This window comes from Stegostoma tigrinum, chromosome 20 (genome assembly GCF_030684315.1).
Source record: "Stegostoma tigrinum isolate sSteTig4 chromosome 20, sSteTig4.hap1, whole genome shotgun sequence".
Taxonomy (NCBI): domain Eukaryota; kingdom Metazoa; phylum Chordata; class Chondrichthyes; order Orectolobiformes; family Stegostomatidae; genus Stegostoma; species Stegostoma tigrinum.
In genome coordinates this window covers 13,397,436-13,411,401 of record NC_081373.1, presented here as the reverse complement: position 1 = coordinate 13,411,401, position 13,966 = coordinate 13,397,436, and the positions used below count along the sequence as shown (strand labels likewise).

At 46.5% G+C, this 13,966-nt stretch overlaps 1 protein-coding gene across 2 annotated transcripts in view; it reads left to right on the top strand.

The window, feature by feature from the left end:
• The first annotated feature begins 1,879 nt into the window (after positions 1 to 1,879).
• Positions 1,880 to 13,966, top strand: part of cpn1 (carboxypeptidase N, polypeptide 1) — a 30,780-nt gene continuing 18,693 nt past the window's right edge. For both annotated transcript variants that reach the window (XM_048550689.2, XM_059653014.1), the window contains exons 1-3: positions 1,880 to 2,127; positions 8,519 to 8,715; positions 13,582 to 13,728. In XM_048550689.2, the coding sequence (XP_048406646.1) occupies positions 1,905 to 2,127; positions 8,519 to 8,715; positions 13,582 to 13,728 (567 nt within the window). In that variant the 5' untranslated portion in view covers positions 1,880 to 1,904. The remainder of the gene's footprint in view (positions 2,128 to 8,518; positions 8,716 to 13,581; positions 13,729 to 13,966) is intronic.

The following is a 13,966-nucleotide window of genomic DNA, read 5'->3' as shown; positions in this document are numbered from 1 at the left end:
ATCTTTGGGCTATGGGAGGAAACTCAAGCGCCCGGAGGAGAAACACACAGAAACAGGGAGAATGTGCAAACTCCACACAGACAGTTTCCCAAGGGTGGAATCAAACCCAGGTTCCTGGTGCTTTGAGGCAGCAGTGCTGACAACTGAGACACTGTGCTGCCCCAAAACAATAGAAAAAAATCAATAGCACTTTTTAATTACGTCAGGACATCTAAAAACCCCATATCATTAACTAAAGTGTTTGTTTAAATGTAAATACTGTATGTGATGTAGGAAATATACCAGCCAATTTGCACACAGCAAGACCATTTTCTCAGTGATAGGGATAAATACCAGTGGGATCACCAGGCATAACTCTCCCATTGTTTTCCAAAACACAGCCATGGAATTTTTTTTAGAGCAACCACAGAGGACAGGTGGGTCAGGAGTTCGATATCTCTTCTAAAAGATGGCATCTCTGACCAATGCATCACTGCCTTCGGAATTGCAAATGAGAACGTCAGTGAGGGGGGGGCGATAGCAGGAACTGCAGATGCTGGAGAATCTGAGATAACAAGGTGTAGATCTGGATGTACACAGCAGGCCAAGCAGCATCAGAGGAGGCGGAAGGCTGACGTTTTGGGCCTAGACCCTTCTTCAGAAGGGTCCCTTCATTTCTGAAGAAGGATCTAGGCCTGAAACATCAGCTTTCCTGCTCCTCTGATGCTGCTTGGCCTGCTGTGCTCATCCAGCTCTACACCTTGTTGTCTCAGTGAATGGGGGTTGACCTCAATGTTCTTCCTCAGGCATGAGAGATACCTGATTCTCACCGTAAGCTGCAATGGTGAAGTGACACACAGAGAGCTCACACTGAGGCAGGCTTCAATCAATTCGATAGTGTCACAGCTCAGCCCTGAACACACTTGAAGGTGAAAGGTGGCATCAACTGACGATGAGGTCTATGATAACAAGGTGTAGAGCTGGATAAACACAGCAGGCCAAGCAGATTTTTCAGGAATATTCTGTGCGGTCAGGCCCTTCAGCCCAACAAGTCCACACTGACCCTTGGAGCATCCCACCCAGACCCATCCCCTATAACCCACCTACACCACAGGTAGTTTAGCCTGTGAGGACCCCTTTCCTGGTACAAAGTCCTTTGAACGTTGAGCACTGAAGTTTGGAAATCGGCGTGACTGGCTGTGGGCCTCAAAGGGTTATTTTCTTCTCTATTATGGTGAGCTAGTGGCATCAGGCGACCATTGACCCACAAGATTATGAAACAGTCGCTGCAACATCGCTCCCAGCGGCCTTGTGACAGCAGGTAAACAGTAGGATAAACAACATATCACTTAGACCATGGACCAAACACCCAGACCGCCGCAGTCTGTAACTCACTCCTGGCTATCTGTTATTCTATTTCAAAAACCCAAGCTCCTCGATGAGATTCCAGTCACTCCCGGGGATGTGTTATTCCATACAGATAGAAACCATCCTGAACCCCTCGGTTAGGCTCCAGTCTGTCACTCACTCATGTGCAACTCCCCCGAGACTGTTAAATAAATTAAAAAGAAACAGGTAGCTCTTTAACCAAAACTTTTGATCTCCTGTCCAAAGATCCGTTCTGGGACGTTGTGTCAGCTTTGGTTTTATTCCCGCTCCCGCGCAGCAATCTGGGGTGAAGGCGCCACCGCAATGCAAATTGTTGCAGAGTGGGAGTGAAAGGGAAGGGTACCGCTTTCTGCAAGTCCGGCACACGAGGTGGGATAGGACTTTCGAGCCGACAGCTCTATTGGGAGGCGCTGTCCCTTTAAATAAAGGGCCCTGCCCCCTGTCCAGCCAGGAGCTGGCTGTGAGAGATAGAGGGGCGGGTTCTGGTGCCTGTCACTGGGGGTGGGTGGGACAGACAGGAGCTGCTAGTTTGGACCATGCAGTCCGGGCTCTGCAAGCTGGCGGTTCTGATGGCACTGCTGCACCTTGCGCTGTCGCTCGACTTCCAGCATCACCGGTACCCAGAACTGGTCAGTGCACTGCTCCAGGTCCAATCCGCGTGTCCGTTCATCAGCCGCCTCTACAGCATTGGCCGCAGCGCCCAGGGCCGGCACCTCTATGTCCTGGAACTCAGTGATAACCCCGGCATCCATGAGCTGCGTGAGTACTTGGGGGCCACGACTGCAGAGGGGCAGGAGGAGGGAGTTAGGCCAGCGCTGACCCTCATCTCCAAAATCCCCCTTCAGCCCATCCAAAACCCACCAAAGGCATACTGTCACCCTCCCAAAACCCACCCTTTTCAGTAAAACTCCCCCTCACCCCATCCTTTCCTCCCCCCAATCCCACCCTCGCCTCTATATCTCACCTTTTTCCCTCAAAACCCACCTTCATTCCCAAAATCCCATCCACCCCATCCTAAACCCACCAAAACTCACACCAAATCCCACCACCACCCTCCCAAAACTTGCCCTCTCCCCGAAATCTCATCCTTTCCCCCAAAACCCACCCACTTCCCCAGAAAAAAACTCTCACCCCACCCTAAACCCACTAAACCTGACACCAAAACCCACCCTCTCCAGTAAAACTCGCCCTCACCCCTATCCTTTACCTCAAAAACCATCCTCTCCCCTTAATCTTACCCCTTCCCCAAAACCCACCTTCTGGCTAAAGAATAACTCATCCCTGCCCCAAAGCTCACACTTATACCAAATCCCACCATCACCCTCCCAAAGCCCACTCTGCCCCAAAGCCCACACTCATACCAAATCACACCATTACCCTCCCAAAAACCCACTCTGCCCCAAAGCCCACACTCATGCCAAATCTCACCATCACCCTCCCAAAGCCCACTCTGACCCAAAGCCCACACTCATGCCAGATCACACCATCACCCTCCCAAAACCCACTCTGCCCCAAAGCCCACACTCATACCAAATCCCACCATCACCCTCCCAAAGTCCACTCTGACCCAAAGCCCACACTCATGCCAAATCCCACCATCACCCTCCCAAAACCTACTCTGCCCCAAGTCCACACTCTCACCAAATCACACACTCTCACTCTCCAAAACCCAATTTCAACCTCACCCTCTGCTCTAAAATGATCCACCTCACTGTCTAACCACTCCCTTCACCAGCACCACTCCACTGTCTCTTCCCCCATTGCCCTCCTCCATCATCTCTCTCAAACCATTCATGCTCCAGTCACTCCATAGTGATTTTTCCCAGTTTCCAAATCTCCTATGGATGGCATGGATGCTCTAATCCAAATCTCCCTCATTCTTAACTCCCACAGCTAACTCCACCTGAATACCCTTATATTGAGAGCATTCACATCAGCATCCACTGTGATTTTTGTTCTCTCTCTCCTTCATTTCTCTCTGTGCTTTTGTTCTTTTATGTGACCCTTCCTTCTTTCTCCTCAGACCATTGGTTTTGTCACATAGTGACTTGATAGTGCAGCAGCTTAGCAAATCCTGTTCCCCCTCTCTTCGCAACAGCACTGTGCAGCTTCCACTGTCGTCCTCCGGCCTCTAGACAGTCAGCATGTTGTGAGGCTCCAGATGAATCTGGAACCGAGAGCCATGAAGGAGAAGCTCCTAAGGTTGGAAGTGAGATCCCTCTCAGTCACAGCATCAGAACTGAATCAGTGTCCTATTGATATTTGAGACGCCTCCAGCTATTTCTCAAGAAGATGTCGCTCAGTCTTATTCTTTAGGCTAACTGTGGAGGATAGGGTCCATCAGAACTTGTCTAAAATAAGAGTTTTAGTCTCTGTGTAGATGCTTTAAACAACAGATTGCAAAATCACTTCTGTTCTTCCATTGAGAAATTTAGATCAAGAATCAAATGCAGAACACAGGAGGCCATTCAACCTCTCAACCTGATTAACATAGAACATAGAACTTTACAGCACAGTACAGGCCCTTTGACCCTCGATGTTGTGCCGACCTGCCATACCAATCTAAAGCCCATCTAACCTACACTATTCCATGATTCTACGGGAATACAAGCAAGCCATTTAGCCTGTTGAACCTATTACACCATTCAGTTAGACCGTCGCTGATCTGTATATGAACTGCAACCTAGAACAAGTTTTAACCAAAACTTGTTCTCAGTTTCGTGTTTCTCTGTCCCCTTCCCCAACCAGCTTCAGAAACTCCCTGGAAGAGGGAGCGAAAGAGGTCCAGAGTTATTAAAAAGATGAGGCATTTAAGACAAAGCACAATGGTTGGGTTTTAAAGGTAGAGATCTGGGTGCAGAGGAACTCTCTACATTGGAGATGCTCAGGAAGACTGAGGGTGACGGGGGAGTGTGCTGAGCTATGTTCTACAAGTTGGAGATTGGTGGGATGCAGGAGGGATGGGTGTAGAGCGGAAAGGTTGAAATTCAGGAAGAAGAAGGCGAGGAGGGAGATTCGGAGCACCACTGCTTGTAATGGATGGTGCTGGTATCGAATTGCCCCCTCCAAGTGTCAAACAGCATATGTCTTTGAGTAGCAGCAAGACAGAACACAATGAGAGAGCAGCAGTACTTGGAGAATTCCTATTCTTTAGCCTTTACTCTAGTTCCAACAAGTGCTTCAACCTGTTTTTAAACCAAAACATTTTCCACTGCTCCAAAATTACTGATTGAACAACTGAGAGCTGGGTAAATGCGACACTGAATTCTGTTCCCAGGGTCACAGGGCAAAGCCTAGTATAGAGCTTAATGAACAAGATTTCAGGCTCAAAGGTGAAACACTGAGAGATTTAAATTGAAGAAGTATATAAGGAGCACAAACAATTTATTGGGCTGCCTTAAATCATTAATACACTTAGGAACTGGGGTGGGGTGAAACCATTCAGCCCCTCTAGCCCATTCAATCATTCCTTGAGATCATGGCTTAACTGTAATATAACTCCACATTCATCCATATCCCTTATTATCTTCACTTGCAAAAAAAAACTGTCAAGCTCAGATTTAAAAATATCAACTTAATCAGCATCAAATCTCGTTTATTGGTAGAGAGTTTCAGAGTTCTACAGATCTTTGTGTATAGAAATGTTTCCTAGTTTCGTTCCTGAAATATCCAGCTCTCATTTTTTGACATTGCCTGAGTCCTAGGTTCCCCAAATCAGCAGAAATAGTTTGTTTCTGTCTAGCCAACTGTTCCCCTCAGTGTCTTGAATATTTCAATTAAATCACCCCCTAACTTTCAAAATTCCAGGGAATACAACCCAAGTTTGTCTAAACTCTCTTCATAATTTAAACTTGAGTATCCTGGTATAATTCTGGTAATTAACACTCACTCCAAGGCTAATCATTCTTTCCCAGAGCTGCTCACCATGATACCAGGTACGGTCTAACCATTGGCTGTGTGCAGCTGAAACAGACATAGAGAATGCCAGAGAAACTCAGCAGGTCCGGCAGTATTTGTGGAAAGAGAAACAGGGTTAACATCTTGTGTCTGGTATGGCTATTCAGAACTCTGTACTGCTGATGTTCCCTGTGATGTCCTGTATTCTAGACCCTGAAAAGTACAGGTCAGCATTCTACTAGCCTTTCAATCATATGTATCTGTTTAGAATGTTTTAATAATCTATGTCCCTGAACCTCCAAGTCTCTTTGGACATCCACTGTTTAAGGCATTTCATTATTTATAAAGGATTCCTTTGAACCGTTTTTACATTCAATGTCGATATCATCATCCTTCACTGTGTAAAAATCCATTGGCCTCAGTTCTACCCATTTGTTTAATCTATCAGCTTCTGTTTGAAGTGTTCAGCTTTGCTCTACACTGTTAGCAATATCACTTTGTCATCAGCAATTTTTGATATGTAACTCTATCCCACTACCTAACTCATTAATACACACAGTGAATAGCCAAGGCCTCAGCACAGATCCCCATGTAACTTCACAAGTCACATCCCGCCATCTAAACAGTGCTGCTGCAGTTGTGTCCCTGAAGTGATGGTGAATGGTTAGCGCTGTTAGTCTGTTGGAGAGAGCCAGCAACAACACTGATAGAACAGACAGATGAGAAAGGACAAAGAGATATTTTAGAGTGGAGATGAACAAAAGTAAAGTCACCACTGTCCTACCAGCCTATGAGGTCCTCTCTCATTAGAGAGAGACAACTGGTGCTGGTTTAACCAGAGGATCACCGTGTCTCAGGTGAGAGGCAACGTTGAGGAGAGTCTTTCACAGTAACCTCAGTTGGTGTGGGAATTGAATCCACACTGTTGGCATCACTCTGTCTCACAAACCAACTGTCCAAGCAGCCTCGTGCAGCCTCCAGTTTTTCTCCTGCTCTGACCAGTAGCTAGAGTTTGAAGTCTTGAATTGATATATGCACTGACGTGTCTGTGTTAGAGTGAGGACATTAACCCAGGCTGTAGTTCAGCTCTGAGTGTCCAGTATGATATTCTTTTGCACAGCCAGTTTGACCTGTATATTTCATAGATAATAAACGATAAGTTGGCAGCGGATAAAGAGAAAGGAAAATTGCTTACTCCAGGAGTACTGTATCCTAATGGAGCCATCAGTCCCAGACTAACACAGCAAGTGTTCATAGCCACGAGTTAAACCCAAGCACTACAGCTAATAGTGTCATTACCTGCTCCAAAGCTTGAGGCTTACTGCCATGTTTCTTTTAAAGAGTTAACACGGGCTATTTCTACTTCTTTTGTTCACTGTGTGTTTGGCCACCCAGTTTTCCTCTGATGCCAGGTTACCCTGCAGTTGCAGTGAGCCTACAGGACCATGTCACTTGATCTCTCAGCTTTGCTGGCCCAGAAATGTCTGCAATGTGGTCTTTGTGTGCCTCACAGAAAAAGACTCACTGTCTCCGAATGAACTCCTGCACAAAGACTGTTGGTGTCTAGCAGTCTGTGCAGATTGGCAGGAACCCAAAGCTGCACAAAGCCCCTACCTGTTCATTGCTGTACAACACCCACCCACCCCCGCCTCTTCTCTTACAGTCCAAGGTATCAACCATACTTGTGCTGCAATCTCACTTGAGGAACACTATCAAAGAATCTTCAGAAATAGGATCAGGAGCAGGCCATTCAGTCCTTCAAGGCTGCTCCAACTATATATTTTTTAAATTCATGTGTGGGATGTGGCCATCACTTACCCATTCATTGCTTGCCTCTAGTTGACCTGAGAAGTGATGGTGAGCTGCTTTCTTAAATGCTGCAGTCCATGTGCTGTCGCTCACCCCACCATGCTATTAGAGACGGAGTGCCAGGACTTCAACCCAATGACACTGAAGAAACAGCGATATGTTTCCAGGTCAGGATGGTGAATGGCTTGGAGGGGAACTTGCAGGAGTTGGTGTCCCCATGACCTGCTACTCTTGTCCTCCTAGAGAGTGGTGAAATCAGAAGATTATAGCTGATTCTCCACCTTCTTGAGTGATCCCCAAAACTGTTGTTTGGGGGAGAGAACTCCACAGGGTCCCCATCCTCTGTGCAAAGAAATTCCTGCAAAGTAGTCAAACCTTTCTTCTGGTGTGTGTTCAGCAGGTCTAGCAGCAAGGGTGGAGAGAAACACAGCTTCCCACGTCCTGAGATCCTAGTTCTGGGGCTAGAGTTTTTGCTACTAAGGAGCGAAAGTTCCCCAGCTCACCACATCCCCCCCTCAGTAGAAAGCACCATACCCTGAACTTCACTCCAGGGTGGAGATAGTGGGTAGGTTTGGGATGGTACATTGTGTCTGATCCTGGGCATCGTTGTTTCAGGAGGATGCAGTGGCCCTGGTGGTGTTGGAGGGTGGATGGTGGGGATTGCCTGGGATGCTCCCAGGGATGAAGGAGTTGGGTAATGTAGAGACTGGGGTAGCTGGGGTTGTTCTCCTTGGAGCAGACGAGGCTAAAGGCTGACTTGACAAAAATGCTCAAAATCTGCAAAAGTTCCGAGAGTCAGTAAAAAGCAAATGTTTCCAGTGGAAAATGGACAGTAATCAGAGGGACACGAATGGAGGGATATTGACAGAATTACTAAAGGTAGAGATGTTGATGTGGAAGTATGGTGGAGGCATCTCCAGCTGAGGCGTTCCAAGTGAGCAGTGGATGGCAGTTTGTAGGGCTATGGGAAAAAATGCACTAAATAATAGAGACCAAAAACAAAGCTGCTGGAAAAGCTCAGCAGTTCTGGCAGCATCTGTGAAGGAGAAAACAGAGTTAACATTTCGGGTCCGGTGACCCTTCCTCAGAGGTGGTGCAGGCGTTATTGGTCGAATGGCCTCCTTCTGTGATTCTGGGTTGAGGAGAGTTCTTTTGTCAGCATGCTGTTATGATTGTGCGTGTTCAGCCAGAACAAGCAGTGGAAGATTCAGCAGTGAATTCTCAAAGATTATGTACTGAATGGAAGAATGAATGCATTCCAGGCATTAGAGAGCAGGGGGGAGTGGGACTAACTGGATAGCTCTGACATAGAGCCAGTACAGGTATGCTGGGCTGAATGTCTTCCATCTGAGTTGTATCATCCTTCAGAGGGAGGGAGGTGACCAGGGACAAATAATGTGAGAGGGGTTGCTTGTGCTGATGGTATCACCTCCTGTGTTTGCAGTGGAACCAGAGTTCAAGTATGTTGGCAACATGCATGGCAACGAGGTGCTGGGCCGTGAGCTGCTGATCCAGTTGGCACAGTACCTGTGTGAGGAGTACAACCGCAGAAACCCACGCATTACCCATCTCATCCACGAAACCCGGATACACATCCTACCCTCCATGAACCCCGATGGGTATGAGGTGGCAGCTGATCAGGTAAATGTTTCAACCAGTGTGGCTGAGGGATTCCTGCACTTAGACCTCAAGACTGAGAAGTGCTATGCTATCTAGAGACACAAGAGGCAGACACTTAACATCTGATTTTGTAGCTGAAACAGGCCACAACCTGAAATCAGAGGCTGGAGTTACAGTAACAGAGTCACACACCATGGAAACAGACCCTTCGGTCTAATTCATCCATGCCAACCATCCCAAATCGAACTAGTCCCGTTTTTTTCTGAAGAGGGGTCTAGGGCCGAAACATCAGCTTTCCTGCTCCGCTGATGCTGCTTGGCTTGCTGTATTCATCCAGCTCTACACGTTGTTATCTCACTAGTCCCATTTGCCTGGGTTTGGCCCATATCCCTCTAAATTTTTCCTATCCATGTACTTTCCCAAATGTCTTTTAAATGTTGTAATTGTACCTTTTTCTACCACTTCCTCTGGCAGCTCATTCCATATATATACCACCCTCTATATGAAAAAGTTGCCTGTCAAGTCCCGAACAAATCTTTCCCCTCTCACCATAAACCTATGCCCTCTAGTTGCGGACTTCCCAACCCTAGGGAAAAGACCATGGCTATTCACCATATCCACACCCCTCATGATTTTATAAACATCTATAAGGTCAGCCCACAGCCTCTGACATTCCAGGAAAGAAAGTCCCAGCCCATTCAGCCTCTCATTATAACTCAATCCCTCCAGTCCTAGCAACATGTTTGTAAAATCTTTTCTGCACCTCTTCTACAGCATCCTTCCTTTAGCAGGATGTCAGAACTGTACGCAGTATTCTAAAAGTAGCCGCACTAATGTCTTGTACAGCCACAAAATGATGTTCCACCTCCTATTCTCAATGCTCTGAGCAATCAAGGCAAGTGTGCCAAGACTGGGAGACCGACCTATTCTCACTGCCTGCCCATAGGTGTATGAACATGTTTATAACCAAACTGTTTGGTTGTGCTTTCAATGCAGCTTTAGACAGCAACAAATCCCAGAGTGGGACTTGAACCTGGAGCTGCTGAAGTCGGTATGCTGCCCTCTGCACCACAAGACCACTCCCTAGATTTTGTCTTCATTTTGTTATTTATATTCCAAAAGGGTGATCATACAAAACCGAGCGGCTTTCTTCTGCCACCCATGATATTTTTTCATCTATTAGCCACCACCACGAAATCGCTCTTGCGCCAAATGATTAAGTCACAGCAAACCCTGTCAAGTACAACATAATAACACCAAAACTGAGGGAGAGGTAGGGAAAGATGGAGTGGATTAGATCAAAATGGAGCTGAAGGGAGAAATAAAGCACTCAATCCCCTGTTGTGATCATCTTTCTCCAAATGCAATGGTTCCACAGTTACATTTGAACCCGGGCGTCATTGGAGAGGGAACATGCAGTGCCCATCGATGCTCTCGATGCCTTTAGAGAGAGGTGGGCATGCTGGGGGTGCAGTGCTTTATTTCTCCCTCCAACTCCAATTTGATTTAGTATCACCCTCACCCTTATCTCCCCCAACCCCTCTTTTTTTTTGATGTCAGGATAGCCTTTGGCAGGCTTTCCTTGTTAATACACAATTGGCCAGCTGTTTTCCTAGAGGTGGAAACGCGTATTTAATCAAAGTCTAAAAGCTTCAGGAGCATTGTTGGGCACTGCATACTCCCAACAACAGCCGGCCATAAACATACTCTCCCTGGGATTAGGGAAGTGAGGTTATCAAGAGCAGAGCTTATTCCTTTGTTCTGGCTCCATCCTGTCACTTGCTCGTTGCAAACACTACCCGCACTAAACATTTTCCCTGAATTTCAATGACACCCCCTACAGAAAACGTAAACTGAACTCAGCTCCCATATCACTCCGCAAACTCCTCCTTTACAGGGGCCACCAACTCCACAAACTACTAGGTCACCTACCCACCCTACATCCAAGTCCATGGGAATATTCCACCCCACCCCACTCCCTCAATGGGACCACCCGACAACTTTAAACTCTCTCAGTTAATTATTAATCCCAGTCTCTGATCAAATCGACACAGGTTCTAACCTTCAGAAGATATTAAGAACTTCAAAGGGTGGTCTTTTCTGACCTTGGGACAATCAATGAACCACATTTAAAATGTAATCAATCTGGCTTTGTGCCACTTACTAAAAATGCCCCGTATACTGTCCTCATCAAACACTCCCAGGACAGGAAAAGCATGGGGTTAGATACAAGAGTAAAGCTCCCTGTACTCTCAAATTGAAAGTAAAGCTTGCTCTACTATTTTAAACTGAAACTAAAGCTCTCTCCGTACTCTCCCCAACAAACACTCAGAGGACAGGCACAGCACGGGGCTAGATACAGAGTGAAGCGTTGTCCTGAATGTATATTGTGTTTCTGGTTTTAGTTTGGTGCCTTCCCTTAATCCATGGTTGACAATCTTTCCCTTACCCAAGTATTGACCTCATCCTGTGCCTGGGTAACTTTTAACAGACATGCCAGGGTTGATTTGCTTCACGAAAAGCAGTACGTGAAGCAACAGGTTTAACTTGCAGTGAAATACCTCCAAGCTCCCTCTCCACCGTGTAGTCAGAATTAACTGGCAGCATCAATGTTTTTGTTTAAGACCATAAGACATCGGAGCAGAAATTAGGCCATTTGGCCCATTGAGTATGTTCCACCATTCAGTCATGGCTGATAAGTTCCTCAACCCCATTCTCCCTCTTCCTTCCCATAACCCTTGACCCCCTTGATAATCAAGAACCAATCTATCTCTGTCTTAAATATACTCAGTGACATGGCCCCCACAGCCTTCTGTGGCAGTGAATTCCATAGATTCGCCACTCTCTGGTTGAAGAAGTTTCTCCTTATCTCCGTTCTAAAAGGTCTTCCCTTTACTCTAAGGCCGTGCCCTCAGATCCTCGTCTCTCCTACCAATGGAAGCATCTTCCCAACATCCACTCTGTCCAGGCCATTCAGTATTCTGTAAGTTTCAATTAGATACCCCCTCATCCTTCTAAACTTTAATGAGTATAGTCCCAGAGTCCTCTAACATTCCTCATACGTTAAGCTTCTCATTCCTGGGACCATTCTCATGAACCTCCTCTGAACCCGCTCCAGCGCCAGTACATCCTTCTTGAGATATGGGGCCCAAGACTGAACACATTACTCCAAATGTGGCCTGAACAGGGCCTTATAAAGCCTCAGTAGTATATCCCTGCTTTTATATTCAAATCCTCTCAAAATAAATGCCAACATTGCATTTGCCTTCCTGACTACTGGCTCATCCTGCAAGTTTACCTTGAGAGAATCCTGGACTAGAACTCCCAAGTCTCTTTGCACTTCAGACTTCTGAATTTTCTCCCCATTTAGAAAATAGTCCATGCTTTTATTCTTCTTACCAAAGTGCATGACTTCACACTTTCCCGCATTGTGCTCCATCTGTCAGTTCTTTACCCACTCTCCTAACCTGTCCAAATCCTTCTGCAGCCTCCCCACCTCCTCAGTACCACTTGTCCCTCCAGCTATCTTTTATCATCTGCAAACTTAGCCAGAATGCCTCAGTTCCTTCATCTTGATCATTCATGTATAAAGTGAAAAGTTATGCTCCCAACATTGATCCTTAGGGAACACCACTTGTCACCGGCTGCCATCCTGAGAAAGACCCCTTTATCCCCACTCTCTGCTTTTTACCAGAAGCCAATCTTCTATCCATGCTGGCACCTTGCCTCTAACACCATGGGCCGTTATCTTACTCAGCAGCCTCCTGTGTGGCACCTTGTCAAAGGCCCTCTTGAAGAACAGATAGATAACACCCATTGGCTCTCCTTGGTCTAACCTGCTTATTACTTCCTCAAAGAATTCTAACAGATTTGTCAGGCAAGACATCCCCTTGATGAAACCATGCTGACTTTGTCCTATTTTACCAGACACTACCAAATATTCACAAATCTCATCCATCACAATGGACACCAAAATCTTACCCACAACTGAGGTCAGGCTAATTGGCCTGTAATTTTCCATCTTTTGCCTTACTCCCGATTTAATTTTGGTGGGGGGGGGGGGGGTCATATTAGCAATTTTCCAGTCCTCTGAGACACTCCCTGACTCTAGAGAATCCTGAAAGATCACCTATAATGCTTCCACAATCTCTTCAGCTGTCTCCTTTAGAACTCTGAGGTGTAGTCCATTTGGTACTGGATATTTATCCACCTTCAGGCCATTCAGTTTTACTCGCACCTTTTCCTTAGTGATGGCCACTATACTCAGCTCTGTCCCTGATTCACTCGAATTTTTGGGATATTACTCATGTCTTCCACCATGAAGACTGACGTGAAGTAATTATTTGGTTCAGTTGTTAAAGGGTATCTTTTGAAAAGGAGAAGATAGATGCTTTTTTACTTCGAAGAGCAGGAGAGCTGATCCTCTAGATTTGGTGTGTCAGTTGAATAATTGCTGTGTCTGACAGCGATCTGAAGAGTAACCATGTGTCAGAGAGTATTCCCAGGGCCAAGGCTGAAGAGCAGTAATGGAGACAGGCAGGGTGGAATGACACAGAGGCTATGTTGGGATTGGGCTTGGGTTATGGTGAACAAAGCAGAGAAGTAGCAGAGGCATGGGATGTGGGGAAAAGGAGATGGACTTAAGAAGGAGGGGTAAGGAGAAAGAATGGGGGTGAGGACAGACAGTCTGTATGGGGGACTGGAACAATGAACAAGAATGGAACAAGGAATGCAGATGTAGGAGAGGCATTGTACACAAGGTTCAGACTGGCAGGCAGTGAGGAGAACTATAAATAAACCACATCATGTATTTCCTCAAAACTCAACTGCCTTCTGTTCATCATATCTCTCTGTTTCTAGCCGATGTCTCTGTTTTGTGCTCCCCAGGGCTCAGAGGCAAACACTTACCTGAGTGGCCGAGCCAATGCCCGAGGAGTGGACCTGAACCGCAACTTTCCCGACCTCCACCTGGCCTTTCACAAGCTGAAAGGCCGGAACCATCATGTCTCGCTTGACGATAACTGGCAGGAACAGGTTGGTCCAACAAATACTAAAGCTGCTGTTCCCATTTGACCAACAGAAAGGTGAACTGGGAACAGACCTTAAATTTTAACCCTGTGCTGCCCCTGTCCTGGGAGTAGTTGATGGGGACAGTGTAGAGGCAGCTTAATTCTGTGTCTAATCCTATGGTGTGCCTATCCTTGGGAGTGTTTGATGGGGACAGCGAAGAGGGAGTCTTACCTTCAGCTTAAAAGAGTTGAGGATGCTTTAC